This window comes from Ctenopharyngodon idella, chromosome 15 (genome assembly GCF_019924925.1).
Source record: "Ctenopharyngodon idella isolate HZGC_01 chromosome 15, HZGC01, whole genome shotgun sequence".
Lineage (NCBI taxonomy): Eukaryota > Metazoa > Chordata > Actinopteri > Cypriniformes > Xenocyprididae > Ctenopharyngodon > Ctenopharyngodon idella.
The window spans coordinates 29,342,334-29,368,735 of record NC_067234.1 but is presented as its reverse complement, the minus strand read 5'-3'; the positions used below and the strand labels follow the sequence as shown (position 1 = coordinate 29,368,735).

General features: G+C 38.0%; 1 protein-coding gene across 4 annotated transcripts in view; it reads left to right on the top strand.

Moving 5' to 3' along the window:
* Nucleotides 1-26,402, top strand: part of pitpnm3 (PITPNM family member 3) — a 111,018-nt gene that overhangs the window by 52,671 nt on the left and 31,945 nt on the right. For 2 of the 4 annotated variants that reach the window (XM_051863107.1, XM_051863104.1), the window contains 5 exons: nucleotides 5,947-6,017; nucleotides 6,117-6,334; nucleotides 16,737-16,926; nucleotides 18,102-18,224; nucleotides 22,484-22,656. In XM_051863107.1, coding sequence (XP_051719067.1) covers nucleotides 5,947-6,017; nucleotides 6,117-6,334; nucleotides 16,737-16,926; nucleotides 18,102-18,224; nucleotides 22,484-22,656 — 775 coding nt within the window. Of the gene's footprint in view, nucleotides 1-5,946; nucleotides 6,018-6,113; nucleotides 6,335-16,736; nucleotides 16,927-18,101; nucleotides 18,225-22,483; nucleotides 22,657-26,402 lie in introns of all 4 variants that reach the window. The other 2 variants (XM_051863106.1, XM_051863103.1) reach the window with 1 other exon arrangement.

Genomic DNA, 26,402 nt, shown 5'->3' with positions numbered 1-26,402 from the left:
TACTGGTTTAATAAACAATCCGGCAGGCAGTCAGGTGCAACACAACATATATGGACGGTGATCGGACAAAACTGAGTGAACGGGAGGAACTTAAGTAGCAAACAAACAAGGGTAATTAATGGTACACAGGTGATACAAATGAACTAATGATGAAGAGCGGGAAAAACAGACAGGAACACATGACAATAGAAAACAAACTGAAAGTCCTTGAAAACTGCTACGAGGCTGGAGGTGAAGCCACGGGCTCATAACGCCCAGGTGGAGTAGTCTCCCAGCAGGACCACGATGTAACCTCGCTACTGAGAGGAGGAAGTGGTGACTCGACGGGACTGATGGGAGACGATGATGACTGAGTGACAGGCTTGGCGGAGGTCTGGAAGTGAAGAGTGGCACAGAAACCCCAAAAAAATAAAGTGTCCTTGATGGCAGTTAGTAGAGGCAGTGGGAGAGGGAGGCTGGGTGGGGATAACAGAACTGATGAAGAAGATTCAGATTCAGAAGAATTCCAGAGACATAGGGAATTTATCTCACCACACTCACTAAAACTGTCCAGCAAGTCCATCCGGTGCTCGCTCTCAGTGGCGGGGGGGGTGGGCGGGGCTCGCATCCATCCCCTTGAACTCCACGAGGACTCCCACGGTGATGGATAGTGACGTCAGCTCACACCCCTGTTCAGATTCACTGAGGTGCTTCGGGTCCGGGGCGATGTAGAGTTCTACCATTCCATCCTCGGGCGTGGGCTCTACCGTCACGGCAGGCGGAAGCTTTCATTCTGCAGGGGGCTCAGGCGTCGTCAATCACAGTGGTGACGAGCTGGGCTCTGGGTCTGGCCGGGTTCTGGATCGGGACCACACGCTCTCCAGACACCTTAAGACGGCTTCCCTCCAATTAAGTCCAGTGGTGTCTGGAAGGTGGATGGTGTTATGGAAGTTGGCCCCCGATCCAGAACAGGGTGTTGAGGGCTTCATCCTCCAGCACGCTATGGCTGGCCAAAAAACAAAAGTTCATAACAAAAGAAGAAAAATCGTGGCTTTCCTGGGCCACAGTGATGAACTTGGCCCGTTCATCAAAATCAGGCGGTCCGATCATCTGTCACGCTGGGTTGCAGGAAGGCAGACACGGACGAAGAGAATAAATCCAAAATACTGGTTTAATAAACAATCTGGCAGGCAGGCAGGTGCAACACAACATATACGGACGGTGATTGGACAAAGACTGAGTGAACGGGAGGAACTTAAGTAGCAAACAAACAAGGGTAATTAATGTTACACAGGTGATACAAATAAACTAATGATGAAGAGCGGGAAAAACAGACAGGAACACATGACAATAGAAAACAAACTGATAGTCCTTGAAAACTGAAACTGACAATTTTCAGTATTTCTAATATTTCTGCTGTAATTATGACAAAACAGCTTGTTTTGAGACTATTTTTACTAACAGAAACTGGGAGTATTGATATATTCAATTAATGAATTGTGATTCCAGAAGTGTTGAGAACTGTGTGTTCTGAAATAAAAACAATAGTTATTGTTTTTAGCATCTTAATTTAGGTCAGAGTTGATTTATTTTAATATATTAGTAATAATCTATTAATTTAAATAATTTGAAGTCATCCTGTATAAGCACTAAATCCACTGTAAACTTTAGCATTATCGGCTAAGCGATTGGCTTTTTTTGCATCTAATTTGCATAAGTTCAGCTTTTCCTAGCATTTTTGATACACTTACTTCTTGTTCTGCACTGTTGTCAATCCAGTTTCGGCGTGTTTCCTTTTTTGCATTTTTGGTTCCCTATTTGATCTTAGCAACATTTCATTGATATCATCTCTAGTTCTCTTCGGTTGAGTTATACTCTTCACTTCTCTGCTGAGTCTCTGCATGAGCTCAACCAATAGCTGAGTTAAAGGCAGCCTGCGGCCACTGTCAACCTGGGTGATATTTTTGGCAACACGTTCATGTTTATCTCCACTATAAATGCATATCTGCGTTCTGAACAGCGCTCTCTCTATCTCTTTCGATCTCAGTCTATTTAACTCCTTTCTCTCCATCTGTCGCTCTGTTCTCTTGCTGCTCATGCTCAGCTCATGCTCCTTGATCCTTTTCTCTTTATATCGCTCTGTCTTGACACTTTACCCTCATCATGCTTTAAAAACATTATTGACCAATTCTACCTTAGCAGCTGTTGCCATCCATAAGATTTTCAGACTTTATCATTATTTAAGCTTTTGCTCTTTTCTAATGGAGAGTCTATAGAAGTCCTTTGTATTTGGAAAGTTTTACACTAAATTTTCCAGAATTAATCAAAAATATTCTAAGTGTTCTCATTGGTGAACACAAGATAACACAGTGATATTTTCTTCCTATACAAAGTTTTCATCTGGATTGGTTTAGCATCATCCCGACCCCTTTATTTTAATATTCATTTAACTAAAAGCTCATTTTAATGTGCGGGAAAAAAATAATAAAAATTTCAATATTATTTATTTCAGTGTAATTCTGTTGTATATATGAATTTGTTATATGAAAGTAAAGATTGATTTTAGTTTCACCAAGATTGATTTTAGTTTTCAAGCTTACAAATGTGCATTTTACTGCTGTTGCTTGCAAAATTGACAAATAACACTCTAAAGTTTTTTTGATTCATTTTTAGTCACAATAACTGATTCAGTGATTCAGTCCATTATACGGACTCTTCTTTTCAGGCTGGGTCTGTTTTTGGCAGGCTGGAGAAATATTCCGCACTGTAGTGTTATCCTGACTGTTTGCTTGGCAGAGATCCGTTTTGATTGTGGAACTATCTGATTGTGGAAACAAAAGGAGGAACGGGCTCAGTCAATACATATTTGACCCTGGTCCTACTTGTTGATAGGATTTTCTTCTTCCTTTCTCTGTCGCATTCTTCACATGCTGTTCCTCTCTGTATCTCTCTCTTTCTCTCTCTCTAATTGCGCTGTCTCTCTCCCTGTCCCTTGATTCTGTATTTCTCTACAGGATGCTATAAATCTGTGCTGGGTGACTCGGCCGCTGTGGGAAATAGAGGACATGAGCTAAAGCAAGAGAGACAGGCAACTCCAGAGTAGAGTGAATAAGAACAAAATGTCCCCATTGCATTTATGGAGAAGTGACATTCTGGAGCAGAGGCTGAGGAATTGGGGAAGCCAGATCAATACTCTTGTCTTTCATTTTGCTTGGCACCCACCTTGTCATTTCGTTGTCCTGTCCTTATTGCTTGTTATCCTTTTCTCTCCATCTCTTTGCCATCACTTTCTCGCCTTTTGAGCCCAATTGAAACTAAACTGTGGGAGTTCTCAGCGTTCCCCGCTCTGCCGCTCTGGTCAGGCATTAAGGTCCTACTGTGAAATTTCATTAACACGTTAACCATCCTTCTGTCTGTCAGTATACCCATCTGTCTGTTTGTCTGTCCGACTGAGTGCATGAGTGAGTGACGTGAGTGATGTAAAGGCCAAGTATGGTAACCCATACTCGGAAATTGTTCTCTACGTTTAACCCATCCAAGTTAGTGCACACACACATTAAGAGTAGTGAGTAGTGAACACACACACACACACTGCAAACCGTGGACACACACACCCAGAGCATTGGACAGCCATTTACTGCGGCGCCCAGGGAGTGATTGGGGGTTAGGTGCCTCACTCAGGGGCATTCCCGCAGGTTTCGTGCTCACGTCAAAAGCACGTACACCACTGATTTATATAAGTGGTGCTCTCGTAAAAAGCCGCCTCTCAAAACAGATCGCAAGTACCAAATTGACTTATTTTTTTATTGCTTATTGCTCTTAAATGGTCAAATACATACAAAATTATGTCAAAATGCCCATTTTGCCAAGTATTCAGGTAAATACAGTAAGTTTTGGAATGTAAATAGTTGAGAGAGAAAACATGTTGTGTAATAGTATAATGGATCTGTGCATAAGCTCTTAAAGTGACAGCAGTCTAATAAACCTGCTGCTTTCTGTCATGTTAATCAAAGAAAAAAAGACAAGGAGAAAATCACTCACTGCTCTTTACTGAATAACTTTTGTAACTTTAATTGTAAGCATTAATCTGAATTTAATTTTTACAGTGAAGACTGTCCAATGTTATTTTACATTTGATTAATTTCTGTAGTTTCTTACCTGAATACTACTGTTAGACCCACCTGAAAAAACTTAAAGCCATGTTTATTTCATTTGTCTCTTTATTGTATTGTATTTATTTATGCTATCGCTTGCAATTTGTTTATTTGTTCTTATTTTATTACTGTTTGCTTCTCTTTTTTGTAAATTTAGTTCAATGGTTCAAATAAGCCTTCCTTGTTCTGTGTGTAAGATATTGCAACAAAATTACCTAAATTATGGGTATCTGTATGGTGGTATATATGGCAGTTTTTCTCGTGGTATCGCAAATGGTATTGAATCTATCTATCTATCCATCCATCCATCCATCCATCCATCTATCGATTTGTCTATCTGTCTGTCTGTCATTCTTGTTGTTCTATCTAGACTGTTTTTCTAATGATCTATATATTTGACTCATTAAGCTGAATTTGTGTCTTATATGCATCTGAGGGACGTAGTCAGACAGGCGATAGTAAGAAAGTGGCAATGAGCCTAAAAATGCTGTGGCTTATTGGCAGTATACAGTGTTAAGCACAGGAGAGAACGCAGCTCTGTGCCCCGGCTGTTTTCCTTATGGCGCGGCTGTGAATGAAAGCCTGCAGCTGGGATGAGCACAGGCTCTCACTATTGGGAGGGTTTTCTGCAGTCGGGTACAGCTTTTCAATGAACACAATTGTTCCTTGGAGACTTAGTGATTTAGAAGTGAATGAATATGCCATTAAGAGAAGTAGTCTGGTCTATCATCAGCTCAGTCTGTTTGATGTCACAGCAGCTCAGGGTTGTCATGACATCATCTTGGTGGTAAAAATATGTGCGGTTTCCCACACTTGTCTGCGATAGGATGGATTATGAATCAATCCAGTGTTTGTTTGTACAAAGTCTTAACTGGCTCTGTTTTTCAGATGATGTTTTCTCATTACAGAATGATGGGATTGGACTTCAGTAACTGTTGCAGATTAGATAACTGAAAAAAAAAAACACCTGGAATTTGACAATAATGAGAGGAGCACTGAGTAATGTGGGAAGAGTAAAGAAAACCAGCCATTATTATTCATAAGTTTGCCGTTGTCAAATATCCAACTGATTTAAGAAGATATGTAGTAAATATGCATAATGTTACCTTGAACAACCACTTCTAGGGGCTTGAATTCCTTGAAGTTTCACCTTGTGGATTGTGAGTTTCCAGCATTTCCCTCCTAAAAGTAGATAGACTAATAAAAGGCATTGAGAAGGTATGGGCACAAGCTCCATGCTGTCAGAATGACTGGAGGCCAGCCAGATCAGGAGCTCTAGATCATGAGAGTGTGAGAATGAGATGGCAGAACAGAGCGGGAAGCTACAAATGGAAAAAAAATAGAGCATGCAATGGTGAAGGTGAGGTATAATGACTTTGGCTAAAGGCCAGCAGTCTTATTTGGAGATTCGGAGACACTAAAAAGCTTTTTGTTGATCCTGTTCACTTTCTCTTGTGTGTAATTTGTCAGGTTTTGTTATTTTTTTATGACACCAGCTGACATCAAAATGAAAGAGTTTGCCTGATACAAATCCCAAGCTCTGTCTGTTTCTTATTGACCTGTTTTGAAATATGATGGTACCAGTATGGGGTTTTGATGATAACACTACATTGTCTGTGTCATACTATGAAGAAAATAAATAGAAGGTAAAATCGTTAATGAAAGGGGGAGGAGTGTGCTTTTGAAGGATCGATAATCATTTGTGGTTCTGTTTGCTGTGCTTCTGTGCAAAGTGGTTATAATCACCCTCTTTCTCTTTTTTTAATATGTATCCCCATCTATCCATCTCATGCTCTTTCCTTAATGGGCCCAGAGAGTCTGTACCGCATAAGGAGGTCGAAATGTGTCCCTCAGACTAGCATTGACGGTCTAGAGGAAGCTGAGGTAACATAATCTTTTTGAATATTCAGTATACTACTGCTTTCTTTTCTATGATATTGTGCTGTGACTTTTCCGTGACCCTTGACCCTTGTCCTCCAGAAGAAATGTCAAACACATGTGCTGGTGCTGGTGGTTCACGGAGGGAACATACTGGACCCGGCGGGTGGAGAGCCGGGTGCAAAGACCGCAGATGTAAACACCCTGTCTTCAGTGCTGGAGAAAGTATCTCAAGCTCATTTCCAAGCTGCAGCCCAGCATGTCGTCATCAAGTTGGTGCCGTGCCCAGCCGTATGCGCAGAGGCCTTCTGCCTTGTGTCAAAGTAAGTAGCTATTACTGAAAGCAACTTTTAATGACCATGCTTTTTTGGAAATGTGCCATGGTATTCTTTAAAGTAAATACCATTGTGTATATAGGCTATCATCTGCTTCCTTTCAGCAGTACTGTTTTGTAACTGGTTGGACTGGCTGCATTTCCTGGCAATGGAGTGTTTTGCTCTGTTGTGCAAATACACTATGAAATGAGATGCCACATACATAGATGTTTTGTTGTGAAGTCATGGGAACACCCTTAGGTGAAACTGGCTGAATACATGAAACTCATTTTATGAGGAAATGCTGACAGATTCGGTTGCAGTTGTTCTTGACAGTTGTTTTTCTGAACTCTCTGAGCAAATCAAGTTTAATTTAAGAATATTTGAGCTAGTGGTCACCTGATATTGTTTTTTTGATAGCCGTTTCCAATGCCGATGGCCGATATAAAGCCGATATGTATAGATATAGATTTTTCTTGCTTAATATTTCATAAATTAGAAATAAATAATTGAAGGTGAAGGTGAATTAAATATAACTCTGTAAAATAAACAGACTTATACTTTAGATGGCAACTTCTTGATTCTTTAATTCTATTTTAGTATTTTTCACAAATAAGAAATTGTTAAAAAATATGAAGAAAAAGAAAGTAAAAACTGTAACCAACAGGGCACTCAGTAATCTGGTTAGTTTGTGCGCATTTGGGAATCATATTTTTTCAAATAAAGACAAGGTAACACTAATAGTGGGCAACTAGATATAGCGCAGCATAGTTGGAAATCAAGAATTTAAAGGGGTCGTGAATTGAGAAATCAACTTTTCCTTGAGCTATATAAGAAGTCATCGTACTATAAGAATATCCTGCAAGTTTCAGAACTGAAAACTTCCTTGTTAGTCCAATAAAAGCTTTTTTTTATTGACACCAGGCGCATCGAACAACTGATCCTGGAATGTGCCTATAAATACTGTAGGTGAAACCCCGCCTCCGCAGAAGAATTTAACGCCTACTTCATCATTGAAACGTTAGCCCCGCCCACTGTCGTGTTAGTGAAATGAGGAGGAGAGAAAAGCTATACAGGACAAGAATAACATTACCTTTCAAAGGATCCTAATGCTAGGAATATGGTTATTTATTTTCAACAATGTGAATGTCTCAGTTGAGCGTTATTTATATTTGCGATTTCACTGTTGATTCTTTGGTAAATCAATCACTTTTCAAACAGGCTTTTACAATATGGACTCGACAGTAATGCAACAACATGTAAGTAACTGTGTTAATTCTAATGCCTGATCTGATATGTAATGATTCATGTACAGTCAGATGTTCTTTGTCTGTGTCAGTAAATCAAACCAATGATTAAACAAGCAACTTCATGTTGTTTCTCTTAGTAGGATGAAAATAATCTGTTATTTAAACAGTTATTAAATTATATAAAGAAGCGATCAAAGAAGCTCCCTTTCAATCAAACAGTGCGCACTGGAGCTGTCAATCAAACAGTGCGAGTTTATCAGTGACTCACGCCAAAACTCGTTTTATTCAACGAATCTCTTAGTTGCATCGAGTTTGCACTATTAGTTCCGATGAAAGCATTCGTTAGTGTGAAGAAATTGAGTTGCAATGACGAGATCACTGCATTCATGCGCTCAACAACATGTCTGTGATCGGCTACATTGTTCTAATGCCATAGATATAAATGTAATGCAACACTTTTCACAATTAGTTAGAGAGCTGTAATAGTAAAAACATGCTAAAAGTTTTCGAGTGAGTAACACTTAGCTATTTTATAGGCAGAGATGTTAGCCAATCACAGCAGTGGGCGCTTACACAAGTCTCACAGCAGACACGCCCACTAAAACAAAGGGTTCAAATAAGAGGGCTAAAATCAGGGTAGGAAAAATGCTTTTTCTAAATTATGATGATTTTTGATGATGATTATAAGTGCACCCCAGGAAACATTATAAAACAATAAAACAATGCAGTTCATGACCCCTTTAAAGTTTGAAGCTGAACTCTCCTGTCCGCATTTAATTCACATACACTGACCGCTACGCACACACTAGGCTACGCACGTTTTTATGCAGTCTACAAATACACACTTCAGAAAATCTCAGACATAGATTTGGCCAAGATTTGTTTAAATGATATGTTTGCTGATGGTAAATAAGAAAGTATTTGCCTATCTATTACTAAAAATATAAAAGCAAACACTATAATACTTTTCATATACTGTTTACTTTCTTTGTTTAACAGCTCAAATAATATCATATTAGACAGAACCGTTAAACAAAGAAGGTAAACCAATGAAGATGGAGAATGTGAGTGCTGTGTTTTCTGGCGCTGGCGTTCGCTGTCAAAATAAAAGCCAATTCACACTCCACCAACAGACGGCGACCAACATGGACAGTCACCAGATTACAGTATGTCCTTCCTCAGACATTCCACGACCCGATATACACTGATTGAACATGTTGAAAACATTGATGAACATTGTTGAAAACTAGCGCTGACCAACCCCACGGCGACAGGAGTAACACACTGATCCAACAAAACCTGATGAAGTGTCTGTTGCTGTTGGTGCTGTCAGTGCAGTGTGAATTGGCCTTAAAAGTCTGATGCGCCGTCAAAATAAAAGTCCCTCTTCAGACACATCGGCCAAACGGGGCGATGTCAATATTTTTAATGTCAATTTTTCAATGTCAATATTTCAAAAATGTCTATTCTATTATCAAATCTATTAATTGCATTGCCTTTTGCACAGCATCTCTTCATCTCATGCAGGTAGAACAAGAGTGCAGATAAGATGCAAAGCTTAGGATTAGCGTGATTTGTTTGCTTGACGAGACATAATTAATTTTTTGTCTGCCCTCTCTGCTGCTGTTCATTTGTAAGGGATGAAGCAAATAAGTATTAAGAAGACAGCCCTAAGTAAGCATGTAATGCTAATGCTTTCTGTGAGAATCAGAATAAAATGAACCTTTAAAATGAACAGTCCCTTTAAGCCGTGAAAGCGGATCCATCGCTTCAAGGGCTCAGTGGCTCGGGGCCCTTTCGGAGTTATTTCTTCTATAGCTTTAGGCCTTATGTGTCAGTTTGTTCTGTCATTGTCATCACCTGGGTGAAGCAATGAAAATGAAGGAGCTCCATAGAGTTAGAACAAACAGAGCAGAAGAGGATCTTTGATCACATGATCACAATCTGCCTGCTCCCATCGCACACACGGCCTAATAAAAAATGTCAATCACTGGGGTACCGCGGAGATTAACATGATAAACCCTGTTCATGAGTGATATACAAACTGCATTTGCTCTTTTGCTATGATTTTATGGTTCAGTGCTCAGAGCGGATGGAGCTGCAGTAAGTATTAACTGACCTGAGCTTAGGACAAAGGGATAGATGCAGAAACCATGACTAGTTTTATGCCTTTCTGTCTGCATTTGTCCAGTTCTGAGAAAGGGGATATAGTAAAAGCGATATAATAAAGAACAATAGCCTGCTCTGAGAGACTGAGTAATTGTTGCAGGTCATAATCGTGCACCCTGGATACAGAATACACATAAACACACATTTACACATGCTTCAGAATCACACAATAGGGTTTCTTTTCATCAACATGACTTCCTTTTTGCTTCCCACATGGTTAATGAAGGTATTAGGCGGTCAGTTTATGCCGTTACTTAGCCCAGGATCAGCCAAAACAACATCAGTAGGCTCTTGTGCTCCAGGAAAAGACTTGTGGCTGATTTTATCTCCTGCTGGGTTTTGGCAGCCTGTTGGACAGCAGCAGTGAGGACTAAACAATGGGGTGAATCTAACAAAACCTGTCGAAAACATGTCCAAATTACATTTCACTCCAAAGTCAAATTAAAGAAATTAAAAAGGATGTTTTCCTTGAAGGAATTTTTTTTTGGACTGTTTATTTTTTATTTATTTTTTTTATTTTAATGTTATTGCTCTTGCAGTTGGTAAATTAAATTTTTAAATATATATATATATATATATATATATATATATATATTTAATATATAAAAAAATAAATATTTAATTTATTTATCTTATTATTGATTTTATCAATTTTAGTTGTTTCAGCCCTAATTTATACATCATAGCAGTATTTTTGTACTGTTTTTTCATTTTATTTCATTAAAAAATAATTATATTAAAGTCATTGTTTTACTGTAATGAATTTTAAAAAATCCTGTATTATAGTCAAGAGAATCTACGAGAATCACCATAAAAAATATTGAGAATTACACAAGTACAAAGTAAAACATTTCAGCGATAATTTGAGGTAATTGGTGTAAAAAAACATAATGGTCCTAAAAATTGGCATTTTATTTATTCAAAATATTTTTTTTTGACATTTTTTTTTTTTTTTTCTTTTGGTATTAAGGTGAAATATGACCTGGGCATGTTTTTGTGAGAATCACCCAGTCAAGGCTCACTGCTCTCTCCCTATTGACAGACAGCTCGCTGCCATGTTTAGAGCCCCTTTTATAGTGCACACATCTTCTGTCAGTAGAGCTGCCATGGATGTATGTTCTCATTTCTTCTGTTTAAGAGCTTTGGGAATTGTCTTTGAAACCTGTGGTCGTCCTGCCAAGCCATCATGGCTGATAATGAGTTTCCTCTCCTAATGAGGTGTGCTTACAGAGGTTGCTTTACAGTGTGTGTATGAAGCAGTGTCTCACACACAGAAAACACTCAAACATAGTGTTTGTGGGGGAAAAAAACACACAAAAGCAAAGGAGGGGCGGAATGTTATGGAGCTTTGTGTTTGCCGCCTCCGCGCAGGATTTCCAATTAGCAACTCTGGCAAAAAAGCTTCCACATTGATTTTCTCTCACCAAAGCACGGTGTGCAAGTCAATTCAATACGTGATTCCTGGAGTAAAACAATTTAGGGCTCTGTCACAGCTCAGATAGGAAGGAGGTGCACGCTGATTCGTCTCTCAAGGACAGTACCACCTGTGAGTGTTGAATGTGCAAGTCTGCTCAGTATTCCTCATACGATTGGGGTTACAACCTGTAACTCCTCGTTATTCTTAGGCCTGAATCTTTGACCCTTTAAATATTTTATTATATGGCCAACGAGTCAATATGAAATCAGAATCTGCCATTTTACTTTCATAGTTTGCTTTCTTTCCTCCTAACTTATCTCGTTATATATAATATACAACATTTATACAACAGTTAGTTCTGGTCCTGGAATTTGAACAGTCTGTGGATTAGTGGTGGAGATTTGATTGGCTTTTACATCAGTAGTTTTGGCATCAGTAGGTGGCGGCAAGTGACTGTCAGTAATGAACCGATTCTTTCAAAGATACTGATTCATTCAGGCATGAGTGAGTCATTGAATCATTCTCTCAACTGATTAGTTCAAAAACATTGATTCGTTCATCAAAGAGTGAGTCATTGAATTATTCACTCAACCAGTTTGTTGTAACATACCGTTTTATTCAGGAATTATTGAGTCATTGAATCATTTAGTTAACTGATTTAAAAAAAATGCTGATTCATTCTGTTAGTTATTGAATAGTCACTCAAAACGATTCATTCAAAGACACAGATTCATTCAGAACGCCATTACTGTGTTGCTCGAAGACGTGTGACACTTTATGCTGTGCCTTTGTTTGGAAATATTTTCACTGGCAGAGCAAAAACAAAGTAACTGCCAATATTATGTCTAAAATGTAAGCAACTATATTTAATTTATTGCATAAAAGCTCCATCGCCAAGCAAGCATGTTGTTGGTATTGCTTATTTATAGTTATGAACTTTAGTTTACTGCTGTATGACAGTATTTTAACTTGTCACTTTTGAAATAAATTTCAGGCTGTTGTTGTAAACTAATGGATTTGTTTGTGGCTGATGCATCATGGATTAGGTCCCTAACATCATGGAAAGGAAGAGGAAATATTTACCATTTACCAATCTTATGTTGCTTGAGTGATAGAAAGATGTATTTTTGAGATAAATATCTTTTATCTGAGCCCTACTGGCCCTAATGGTCGGAAGAGAGATTCCATTAATGAGAGCTAATGCTTTATAAACAGAAATGAGACTTATGACTCCCCTGCAAATTAGATCTTCAAACAGATGATTTTCTTACACGCAGCAGTGTTTTTGAATGTCTGGTTAGATTTCAGCTGCCACTTGTGTATTTTCAAAAGGTTTTTTGGCAGGCTAAAGGTGGGTTATTGATCAAAACTACTTCCTCTCACCCTCCTCAGCTGGAGCTGGGTTATTTTGAGACCCTGAATCCATCTCCTGTGGAGCAGGCTAGCAGGGAGTACAGGGGTCTTCATTTGTTCTGAGTAGGCTTAGAAGGTTTTGTCTTTGAAAGAACAGGGGTCACTTCTTCTGTGTCAGTTTTACTAACCTCATTAATGAGGGTGGTAGGATTAGTATGCTAGGATTAGTAAAATGTTAGATGGATAGATGGATGGATGGATAAATGCTTGTGTTATTCATTTATGCTTGGTATTCATAACAGAGTTAAGTATGTCTCATGACATATTATATTACAACAAATATGTCTCATGACATATTATGTACAACAAAGCTGTATGTATTTGATAAAAAAATATCTTTACTGTAACTTTTTTTTATCAATTTAATGCATCCTTGTTGAATAAATGTATTAATTTCTTTTAAAAAAAAATCTTGCTGATCCCCTGTCTGATAGCATCGTACCATGGTACCACCACATTACTTTTACTTTTTACATTACTATAGGCCTTTGCTTGTTTAAAGGGTTAATTCACCCAAAAATGAAAATAATGTCATTTATTACTCACCCTGATGCCGTTCCACACCCGTAAGACCTTTGTTAATCTTCGGAACACAAATTAAGATATTTTTGTTGAAATCCGATGGCTCAGTGAGGCCTCCATAGCCAGCAATGACATTTCCTCTCTCAAGATCCATTAATGTACTATATAAGTCGTTATTTTGTTTTTTTGGCGCACCAAAAATATTCTCGTCGCTTTATAATATTAATATTGAACCACTGTACTCACATGAACTGATTTAAATATGTTTTTAGTACATTAATAGATCTTGGATGAGAAAATGTCATTGCTGGCTATGGAAGCCTCACTGAGCCATCAGATTTCAACAAAAATATCTTAATTTGTGTTCCAAAGATTAACGAAGGTCTTACGGGTGTGGAACGGCATAAGGGTGAGTAATAAATTACATTATTTTCATTTTTGGGTGAACTAACCCTTTAAATTCACGATTGTTAGTAATAAGCTAACCTTTTTTTGTACAAAAGCTTCATATTCACAGCTTATGGGAGGGAAGCTAAATCATCTAATAAATATTTTATGACAAACAACAAAGTTCAGTCTTCATTCTCTTTCTTGTTCAATTTGAATTTCTTTGCAGCTTCCTAACTATTTTTGTTTCTGGTGAGATTTTGTTTACTAGTTCCCTCAGGTAAAGAGCGTAGGCGGTTCAAAGATAAAGACATTTTTGACAGAAAACAGTTCTTAAGATGCTGTTTTTGCTATGGACATGAATAACACCTCAGATCATTTGGCTTGTTGAGAGGAGGTGTGCTATTACTTTTCAAAGCAATCTGACTTTAAATTCTCACCTAGCGAAGAAGGGATACTCGCCTGGGCTTAATGGGCTCCTTTGACTGAAGTAACCACCTAACAACCACACAGAACACTAGTATCCACCAAGAACACGCTCTAGCAACAATATTTGCACATTAAAACTGCTCAGAACACATTAGCAACCGCATTGCTAACACTCACAACACAGAGAAAATAAAAAATACTGTTGTATTATGTCAGTTTAGCCTAGGCCTAGTGGTATCTTTGTATTACATTCTGTCACGTTGTTTGTTTTTACAGTTTGTTTTTGTTATTCTGTCTTACTACAGCCATTTGAATTTGTGAAGGACAGTCATTTGTGACGGACAGCCTACAAGGCTACAATTGAGAGCTACCTACTGAGAGTGAGCACTAAAAAGTCTCAGAAAGGACAGTCATTACCCTTAAAAAAGATGACAGGTTGTTAGACTTCATTACCCAGCCTGGCATATTCATATTAGTGAGATAAAACAACACCTCAGCAGTAATGCCAGCTGCTAGCATGGGCCAAACATTAATTACACTGTGTAAATAAATAATAAATTCAGTTAGGGGGCATAGTGAGTGGTTTGGAGGTGCTCTTTGAACCCTCTCCTGCTGTGGAGCATGTCTAATAGGGCTGGCCCCTGGTCTGCAGGCTTGTTACTGTAATGGCTGTGTCCTTCTCCAGCCAGGAGAGTTCATGTAAACATGACAGGAACTTTTGTTCACACTGGGTCATAGCGCATTAGCCTAGCCTTGTAAGGAGTCAGGGTAAAGATCAGCGGCCAGAGCGTAGGAAGAAAACTACAAGAAAAATAACAGTAGATCATAAAAAAAGAGGGAAATAGGAAAAGTAGACATTCTCTGCTGAGTAAGATGTAAATGGGACCTGCTTTTGTGGAACACGGGGCAATGTCACTGAAGACTGATTACATTGAGCTTATGGGTTGTCATTATAATCAGAAAAGTGACTTCCTTCACAACCCTCCTAGAGCTACGTAGTCCCCCCCCCCCCATACAACAGGATGATAAAAGGAGCTTGACTACTATTTCAGGTCTCCAGCAGACAGATTCATTTGGGACTTGTTCATTTCCACTTGGAGGCATCACCTTCAAAATTCATTTATCACAAGTAGCCTGTGCCACACTTCGCCAAGCAACAGCCTATCACGACTACACACCTGGGAAGTTTCATATCTTCGCTCTGCACATCACTGCCATTGTGTTGCCAGGGTTTGGAACCATTCAAATTGGAATTGAGAATGCCTGTTAAATTCCAAATCAGTACTTGAATGTAAATAGAATTTGAATTGAGGTAGCAAACAGGATACAGAATTGCAATTCGAATGTGAATGTAAAGAATTAAAATTCTTTATTTTTTAGGAGGGCAGTCTGTCAAACTTTGAATGTTGGCTTGATTAAAAACATATTTTCAATTTTATATGTTCAAGTTTCAAGTCAAGAATGATGGATGGATTGAGAGATGGAGTGATGAATGGATATTTCATACAAATTCCAACTTGTGAATTGAATGTAAGCCAATTATTAAATACTGAATTTGGCACAACCCTAACACTTAGACCACTGATTTGTGTTTCTCCTCAAACAGGTAGGCCTACAGTTATTTTGGAGCTCTTGCCCCAGTCCTGGCTTGGGCTGTAAAGAGGCTGTACCTCTCTCCATCATCAGTACTCTCGCCCCAAGCACTGCTGTCTCTCTGTCAGAGCCTTTGGGTCACTAATCGCTGGGCTTGATCAATGGCTCTGGGGTTAGCACAGCTGTTCAAGGTGACAACGTTGGGGCAGGGCAATCTTTCACTTTTCTCTTTTTTATGCTGTGGACTCATGCAGACTCATGCAGTGCAGCATGATAAAGCACCTCGGTCTGCTCAGTGGTACTTGGACAAGCGCTGTAATTCCTCTTCTTACGTTGCATCATCGTCATCTCTGTGACCTGAGTCACACTTTTAATCATCCCTTCTGAAAAATCCAACTTTTTTGCTTTTAGCAGTGTACTGGAACATGGTAATCAATTTCTAGCTGGCCTAAATTGGTCCTTAGTTGGTCTAAGCTGGTCAGTAGCTAGTCCAAGAAGGTCATCTAAGGTGATCATTAGCTAGTACAACTGATCTAATATGGTCATTAGCTGGTTCAAGCTGGTTATTAGCTAGTCAAAACTGGTCATCAGCAGGTCTGAGCTGGTCATTAGGTAGTATGAGTTAGTCCAGCTATTCTAGCTGGTCATTAGCTGGTTTAAGCTGGTCATTAGCTAGTAAAACTGGTCATTAGCTGGTCTAAGCTGCTCATTACCTGGTCAAAGCTGTTGATTAGGTAGTTTGAGCTATTCTAGATGGTCATTAGCTAGTCAAAACTAGTCATCAACTGGTCATTATCTCATCTGTGTTGGTTATTAGCTTGCCTGCACTAGTTGTTATTTGGTAGACATCTTGGAAAAACAACAAACCAGCTAACTTAAAGTGGTCAAGCTGTAACATAGTAGCTGGTTATTCAGATAATGTCCGGTTTATACCAATTTATGATCAGCTTGGATTAGCTAATGTCCGGTTTAGACTGAATAGAAACTGGCTACCATGTTAAGATGGATTTTCCTTAAAAAGAGTGAGAACTTTGACATGAATGAGTGGCATCAACTTAAGTAAGTACTGGGGCACCTGCCAAACTTCTGGCATTAAAAAACTTGCCGATGTAGTGTTTTGGGAACTAAATCTCTCAAAGTTCAGAAAGACAGCAAAACAAAAATGTTTTGTGTCAGTTGCTTTGTCACTGGGCCACCAGTATGGACTCTAATATGCTATTTTCTTCCACAGTCTGAACCCTTACAGCTACGATGAGAGTTGCGTGTCCAGCAGTGTAGACCATCTACCTCTGGCCGCTTTACCGCTGCTCGCCATAGCTGCTCCACACTACCAAGATGCCGTTGCGACTGTGATTGCCCGGGCCAACCAGGTGTACCACACCTTTCTGCAGTCTCCAGAGGGACAGGGGTTCACAGGGCAGGTGAGTCCAGGAGTGCCCAACAATCTTAAGGTGCGGTCTTATTAGCCTTGGGCAAAAGGTCCATGCATAAAGAATCACTCACAGAAGTACCTTTCAAACCAAGCAACTTTTGCTTGTGGCAAATTTGTGCGATAAATTGAACATAAGTGAAACATGCATTAGAGAAAACTTTTGCATCCTCATGCAAAACTTCTTGTACCTTTGTCTTTTTGTTGATTTTTAATTACTCAAAGTTAAATCAAAGTTTGTAAAGTTGTGATTTACCTTGTAGCTGGTTCGTTTGGTTCATGGCTTATAAAGCTTTAACACACTTTTAAGACTTTTTAAAAATCCCCATAGAAACAAAAAGAATGGAATAATACTTCCGGTACCAACACCAACAAAAGTGGACAGACAATGACTGAATTTGGTCCACAAAATTACAGAGAGCAGTGGTAAATGTGACTGCTTCTCAGCCCTGAAACCAATTTTGACTGTTTTTCCATAACAATCGAGATTCGGCCACACAAGCAGATAAAGGAAGTCCCAGATCAGTATTAGGAAGGCAAATGTTGTGTGGAGCAGCAGTAGGAAGGGTGTGTGGGTCTGTGGCAGGGATAGTGACTCATCACTGATGAGTCATTCAAAACAGACGAAAAGGAGGGTGTCTTTCCACTCGTCTTACTCCATAATCTCACATGATTAATCCAATAACACTCTCCTGTCAATTTAGGAGGCACAATGATTTCCTGAAGTGGTGACCGCAGTTTATGAGCTGCATGTCAAGTGTTGACTCTCTAGGGAGCCGGACTATTCAAATAGCATATTAGCCCTTTGGTTCTGCAGAAAAATTGGTGTTTTTTGACATAGCCATAACCGTGTTGTTCATTTAAAATGTGTTGCAGACTCATCTGTTGTTGACACTGATAATTAGACCTGTGGATTTGTTTGTTTTTAGAGCATCTATACATTATTTGAGCTCACCGCAGAGATGCTCATCAACATCAAATAGAAAGGCGCTAGAGCTGCAGCTGTGTTGTTTCTGTGCGATTAATTAAACATGTTATTGACTGTCAGACTGCACTGTAGATTGAGCTGTCATTATGCAATCCTGAGATTTGCCTGACAGTGTTGATTGCATGCAGTAACGCTGCACTGATTCTGGCTGAATTAGTTTGTGTGTGTGTTTTGTACAGGTGTGTTTGTTGGGCGACTGTGTGGGAGGTGTGCTGTGTTTCGACGCTCTCTGTTTCAGCAACAGCCCTCGACACAGCAGCCCCATCCACAGCAGCCGACATAACAGCACAGAGAGCTTACAGGTATGTACTTAAACACTGAATCATACAGTTTTGAAAACACAAAACTACTTTTGTTCTTTTCTTCCTTGTCTTAGTGTTTCTTGTAAAAAAAACAACAACAAAAAAAACAACATTTTTAATAGGAATGCACTGTGTACAATAAATATTACATTATTATACAATTTTGACAAAATAAATTAAAAATATACAACTAAAACTAGAATCAATCATTTTAAATGTTAAAAGGGAATTTAGGCATCACAACTTTATAATGTACAGTATGCAATTTGATTTGCATTTTGAGATTAAATGAAATTAGATTACATTTTACAGTGTTATTACACTTTAAATGACTATATGAGCATTAGATTATGACAAAGAAAAGGTAAATAGCTTAGACACAATGAAATGCCTATCAACTGATATATATATATATATACAGTTGCAAGAAAAAGTATGAAGTGAACCACTTGCAGAATCTGTGAAAATGTGAACAATTTTAACAAAATAAGAGAGATAATACAAAATGCATGTTATTTTTTATTTAGTACTCTCCTGAGTAAGATATTTTACATAAAATATGTTTACATATAGTCCACAAGACAAAAAAAATAGCTGAATTTATTAAAATAACCCTGTTCAAAAGTTTGTGAACCATTGATTCTTAATACTGTGTGTCGTTTCCTGGATGTTCCACGACTGTTTTTTTGTTTTGTGATGGTTGTTCATGAGTCCCTTGTTTGACCTGAGCAGTTAAACTGAGCTCTGTTCTTCAGAAAAATCCTCCAGGTCCTGCAGATTCTTCAGTTTTCAAGCATTTTTTGCATATTTGAACCCTTTCCAGCAGTGGCTGTATGATTTTGAGATCCATCTTTTCACACTGAGAACAATTGAGGGACTCAAACACAACTATTAAAGGGGACCTATTATGCCCCATTTTACAAGATGTAAAATAAGTCTCTGATGTCCCCAGAGTGTGAATGTGAGGTTTTAGTTCAAAATACCCCACAGATAATTTTTTATAGCATGTTAAAATTGCCACTTTTTTTTCAGTGTGTTTCATGAACAGTTTACTGATCTATCCTTGAGTAACAACTTTTTAGCACAATCTCTGTTTTGTATTGTCCCTTTGTATTGACATTCCTTCACAAAGCAGTCCGGTGAGAAATGATTCGCGCAGTCATAAACGAATTTCGGTAGAGTTGAGGGAGCATTTTCTTCGAAAACAAAATTAATCCACCTCGTCTTCAGCGGCTCAGATTTAGGGAGTGAATGGAGAGAGCTATGTGGATTAATCCATCTAGCTACAGAACACCTAAAATGCTTGGGAGACATTCTTGTCAGTGCAGCAATGGCAGACTGTGTAAACTCACTGTGAACTCGCTCAGGGCGGTTCTATGTTAAAACAGCAGTGTCTGCCAACATTTGTGGGCGGGTCCTGTGGCTAATGTGACGTCACACTGCCAGGGATCTGGAAACGGCTTGTTCTGAGACACTGCTTATGATTTATGGGGATTAAAAACAAAAGAGATGTGGTTGGATTTTTATCATTATAGGGTGGTTGTGTACACACACTGCCAACACACATTTATAGCCAAACACCATGCAAAAGTGAATTTTGCATAATAGGTCCTCTTTAAAATGGCCCCGGTCAAAATTTGTGAATTGAACCCTTTCCAACAATGACTGTATGATTTTGAGATCCTTCTTTTCACACTGAGGACAATTGAGGGACTCAAACACAACTATTAAAAAGGTTCAAACATTCACTGATGCTTCAGAAGGAAACTTTTGAACTTTTGAACTTTTCTTTTTTTGTTTAAATATATATTTTTTCATTTAGTACTGCCCTTCGGAATCAACAGAAGATACTTGTATGTTTCCTGGAAGACAAATTAAGTACAATTTACCTTGATCTACAAAAATTAAAAGGTTTTCACCCCCGTCTCTTAATGCATCAGTGAATGTTTGAAGCTTTTTTAACAAATTCTGCTATTTTTTTTATCTTGTTGATTATATGTAAACATCTTTTATGTAAACTATCTTACTCAGGACAGTACTAAATAAAAATTAACATGCATTTTGTATGATCTCTCTTATTTTGGTAAAATTATTCACATTTTCACAGATTCTGCAAGTGGTTCACATAAGTTTTCTTGCAACTGTATATATACTGTATGTGTGTGTATGAGTGTGTGTGTGTGTGTGTGTGTGTGTGTGTGTGTGTGTGTGTGTGTGTGTATATATATACAGTTGCAAGAAAAAGTATGTGAACCACTTCTTAATACTGTGTGTGGTTACCTGGATGATCTACGACTGTTTTTTTTTTTTGTTTTGTGATGGTTGTTCATGAGTCTCTTGTTTGTTCTGAGCAGTTAAACTGAGCTCTGTTCTTCAGAAAAATCCTCCAGGTCCTGCAGATTCTTCAGTTTTCCACCATCTTTTGCATATTTGAACCGTTTACAGCAGTGACTGAATGATTTTGAGATCCGTCTTTTCACACTGAGGACAATTGAGGGACTCACACACAACTATTAAAAAGGTTCAAACATTCACTGATGCTCCAGTAGGAAACATGATGCATTAATAGACGGGGGGTGAAAACATTTGGAATTTGAAGATCAAGGTAAATTGTATTTAATTTGTCTTCCGGGAAACATGAAAGTATCTTCTGTTGCTTCCGAAGGGCAGTACTAAATGAAAAAAATTTATATTTAAACAAAATAAGAAAAATTTGGACATCTTCATCCTGTTCAAAAGTTTTCACCCCCCGACACTCAATGCATAGTGTTTTCTTCTGGAGCATCAGTGGATGTTTGAATCTTTTTTAATAGCTGTGTTTGAGTCCCTCAATTGTCCTCAGTGTGAAAAGACGGCTCTCAAAATCATTCAGTCACTGCTGTAAAGGGTTTAAATATGCAAAAGATGGTGGAACACTGAAGAATTTGCAGGACCTGGAGAATTTTTATGAAGAACAGAGCTCAGTTTAACTAAATATATATATTTAGCATGGTAATGGATATGACAATGTTAATGTATTTGGTTTTGGTGGAATAGATCTGCTACGCTGCTGCTGAATTGCTGCTGCTGCTGCTGCAGAATAAGTACAGGAACTTGCTACTGCCAATACAAACACCGATACACTGCTGCGAGTAAGACATAGTGCTGCTGCACAAATAGCATATATCAATAACCCATAGCAGATCTATACAGGTGGAGCTGGGGAAGGTGGAGGGTTTTAGAGGAACTCTGAAGTGCACTGCAAACTGCTATAGTGAATGCAACCAGCCATTTAAAGTGAGAGCAACAAGCTCATTGGCTGCAAGTGACATGGACCAATCAGATTATACCAAGTAGTTAATGCTGTAATTATCATCAGCTTGCGTTAAGGACCCATCAGCCTGCACCATCTAGAGTTTCATGACTGAACTATATATATATATATATATATATATATATATAATTCTAGCATTTACTAATACATGATTAAAATCAAACGTTGTATTTGTTTATATTATTTCATGAACCGGAGCTAACTAATAATGAAAAAAAAAAAGGTGAATAAATACTGTAACAAATGTATTGCTAATGTTAGTTAATGCATAAACTAATGTTAACTAATAGGACCTAATTGTCAATTGTTACCAAAATAAATAGAGGTAAAAAATAGATAAATAGTGCATACACATTGAAATGTCCAATATCGACTGATACCGATAAATTACAAATCTGTAACATCAGCTAATAACAGATAAGGTACTGATATATTTTGCATCCCTACAATTGAGATATCACATCTGTAAAGTTGTACATGAGATCTCAACAATGTTGAAAACTCTGTCAAACTCAAATATGCCAAGATATCAAAGCCTGAATATTTAAAGCCTCAATATACAAAAATGTCTCATTAAAATTTATAGTGAAATAACCTGAGCTATTCTATCCACATTCATTTTATAGCTTTAACTCTGAATGTCGACAGTTGTTTCATTGGTGTCTGTTTCAATCTCTTAACGCTCTGAGACAAAGTCGATAAAGAAACATCACTGAGAGCTCAATTTAGTCCTCTGAGCTATGAAAGTGCAACTTCTGAGCAAACTCCTGTGGGTCTTCCCATCACATTTCTGTGATCTTCAGGAAGCACAGAACATCTTTCACACCAGGCACACCATCCAGACTTTATTTGACGCTCTGCTTCAGTGCTCACGTATATTATTTTCACATTTATATAAATAATGGCTCTATTCAACTGGCTGTCTCATTTTTTTCCACACACTCAGGATAACCCTGAGGTCAGTCCGAGCCTGAGCTCCAGCAAACGTCTTAGCAGGAGCAACATCGACCTATCTGCCCCCAGTGAGACCCGCAACAGGAAAACTCCACTCAGCCGCAAACAGAGCGACTCGTATGATGCAGACTCCTCTGGCAGCCAGCACCACCCATTCCTCAGCAGGTAATGTATACAAGAACAGAGATCAAATGCTGTTTTATGATGCTGTGAGTGAGTGTTTCTATTACAATATTTTCTCCATGCAGAGATAATCCCTGAAGAGGCATTTTCAGCATTGCTCTTATTTTTTGGAATAGTCTGACATGTTAACATTGGCCTAACCAATAGTGTGAGCTTGAGGTGGGACTATGTTTTTATTCAAACAATAGCAGAAGGGAAGTAAACTGGCATTATTTTTTAAAATTCTTTTTGGGGCAGATTGGCATCCTTAGTCATTCTCTATTTTTAGGATGAATATACTTCTTTTTTGGTAACAAGAAATCAGAATGAGATTACCCAGATGTGTCCCCTTGGCCAAGCCATCCATAAATGTGTCACTCTTTTTCCCATTTCTGTTTATCAATATTGGCTGCTCGATGGCATGTTGCGTGCTGCAGTGCTATTAATAGTCACAGCTGCAGTCAGTGTGCAAGTACTGTATGAGAGACTGAGGCACAGACTGAACGATGCCTTTTCAACAGAAGTTGCTCAATGCCACAGCGGCAAAGGACCAAACATCCAACTGTTTATCTTCTAAATGATTCTATTTATGGTATTGATGTGTCAAGAGAGATTTCTCAGCACTGTTGTTGTCACAAACCTGCAGCTTAGCTCTTTTACTAAAATAGTTCCTAAAATTCCTGCATACAAAAGTAGCATTCCATGTTTTTACCCTCAATTAGAGCTAGCAATTTGTTATGTCATTGTGCATAAAATTGCATATCAATTAAAGTAGTCTACTTATGCAGATTGGAGTTAGGACTAAGCTGTGTCATGTTGAGGGGTAAGTTGAGACACTGTAGAATACATTAACTGTTTAAAATAAAATTTAAACACAAATAAGAATTGTACGGAACATGTGAATGTCTTTTAGTTATTCCACAAGTTTTGACGCATATCTTCTGATCTTGTATATATGACTAGCAGTCCATAGTTTCCTTTGTCATGATTTATTTTCCAAGTCAGCAGAGTCTTCTTACATCATAAAATTGTCTTATGCAACAACATCTTCTCTTAAAGGGTTAGTTCACCCAAAAATAAAAATACTGTCATTTATTACTCACCCTCATGCCATTCCACACCCGTAAGACCTTCGTTAATCTTTGGAACACAAATTAAGATATTTTTGTTGAAATCCGATGGCTCAGTGAGGCCTCCATAGCTAGCAATGACATTTCCTCTCTCCAGATCCATTAATGTACTAAAAACATATTTAAATCAGTTCGGCCATCACTATATAAGTCGTTTTTTTTTTTTTTTTTTGGCGCACCAAAAATATTCTCGTCGCTTTATAATATTAATATTGAACCACTGTACTCACATGAACTGATTTAAATATGTTTTTAGTACATTAATGGATCTTGAGAGAGGAAATGTCAAATGAAGATTAACAAAGGTCTTACGGGTGAGGAACGGCATGAGGTGAGTAATAAATGAACTTTTAATTTTTAAATGAACTAACCCTTTAACAACTTGTTTGTCTATATTTAACCACTTCTGCTATCTCACAAAACTATACATGGTCAAAAGCTTGGTGTTCTCCCACTGTTCGTCTGAACTTATTGCATATGCAGCAATAACTTTTCATGTGCGCTACATAAATGACTTCGCTGAACATGCGCAGTAAGAACAAATATAAACCAAATACATTCAACAGTAAATGTCTAATTGATTAACAAAAAAAAAAAAAAATTAAATTTACACAACAAAATATGAAAATATCAATTCTGAAGTATGAAATATGAAATATAGCTCTTACAATAATAAATACATTATTTTAAAAAAGCACTTCACAATTTCCCAAAATCTTGATCCCATAAGCCAGTCAGGAAAATATAATATGTTATAATATTAAATTATAATCAGAATATTTATCTTAAAGTTGTGAAACATTTTTGTAACTATATATTTAATTATTTATGATATTATACTATTATTTTGTATATTTTAATGTTGTGAAACAATTTTTTCCATATTTTTTCTTATATATTGTAATTTGTAATATTAAACTTCAATATTATATTAATATTATCAAAATGTAATATTTAATATTATATATTATACTGTAATATTCAGTATATTTTATTGTAGTGACATTTTCAACATTTTTTTACTTAATATTTCTTGGATGCTTGGATTGCTACAGTATCACTATTAGTTTAACAACTTGAACAGCTTAACCTGAAGCATCTAGTCTCGCATAGCCAGACCTTCAGACTGACGGCAGAAGGTCTGGACTCTATCGCAGCTTTCATTGGCCAAGGACCGCCCAAGGGGACGTTTGACTGACATGTATGGGTCGTTTCCAGGCGGACTGTTAAAGAACGTGATACACACGTCTCCCAGACATCCTGTAGAATTCAACCAACCAGATGACGACTTCGAAAATCCTGAAGTGTTTCCACTTAAGTGTGCTATATATGCAAGCAATAAGGTACGAGAGGCTGTGCTGTATCTTGAAGGGATAGTTCACCCAAAAATGAAAATTTGATGTTTATCTGCTTACCCCCAGGGCATCCAAGATATAGGTGACTTTGTTTCTTCAGTAGAACACAAATGATGATTTTTAACTCCAACCGTTGCGATCTGTAAGTCGTATAATGCTTGTCAATGGTAACTCCATCTATAAGAGTCAAAAAAACATGCACAGACAAATCCAAATTAAACCCTGCGGCTCGTGACGACACATTCATGTCCTAAGACACGAAACGATCGGTTTGTGCGAGAAACCGAACAGTATTTATATAATTTTTTACCTCTAATACACCACTATGTCCAACTGCCTTGAGCATCCGGTTGGTGAGGTTCTACTGAAGAAACAAAGTCACCTACATCTTGGATTAAGCAGATAAACATCAAATTTTCATTTTTGGGTGAACTATCCCTTTAAATAAGTCACGGCTGAAGGGCGTTGTTAGGTATGATGCGAAGCGGAGTGCCTGCAAACCCTTCAGCCGTGACTTATTCACGATACAGCACTAGCCTTGAGTACCTTATTGCTTTTATAAAACGGTTACCACACAATACAAATATTAAAGCCAAAAATATGTATCAATGCAACTTTTAATGAATTAAACTTTCACCAAAAACCTTCCTTCCGTCCGAAAAAATAGTCCCTGACAGTGAACAGCAACAGAAGTTACATTATAACGCCATTAGATGGCGGCAAAGACTGTCTTTAAGAGTGTATCAGTCAGTAGCGAAGATTTTTACATTGAAAAGACTGAACTGTTGTGAACACGGAACAAGACACAACTGATAAATGCTTTGACTAGTGCTGTCAGTCACGGGAAAAACCTTTAACTGTTAAAAGGACAAGATAATACATCGGACATTTAAACAGATTTTTTATTATGAACATAAGACTGACCTGAAGGAAAATGCTAAATCTGAATGCAGGTAATAAACTCGCTCACTTGATCTTTTTCTCACAATACTCTTCTACATAATACAATAAGCTTCAATGAACAATATCAATTGAGAACAAACAGTTTACGTTGCTAAGAGTGGTTGCTAAGGGTGTTGTGTAGTGATACACAGAACCGTTGGGTGAAGCTGTCATAGCCGTGTTTTATCGTGAATAAAACACAGCTATTGACCAATCAGAATCAAGGACAGGAACTAACCGTTTTATAAATCAGACGTCTGAGGCTGAGACTATGAAGCATCTGGCACACTACCCCACAGGTGTCATTTTAGGAAAAATGCTT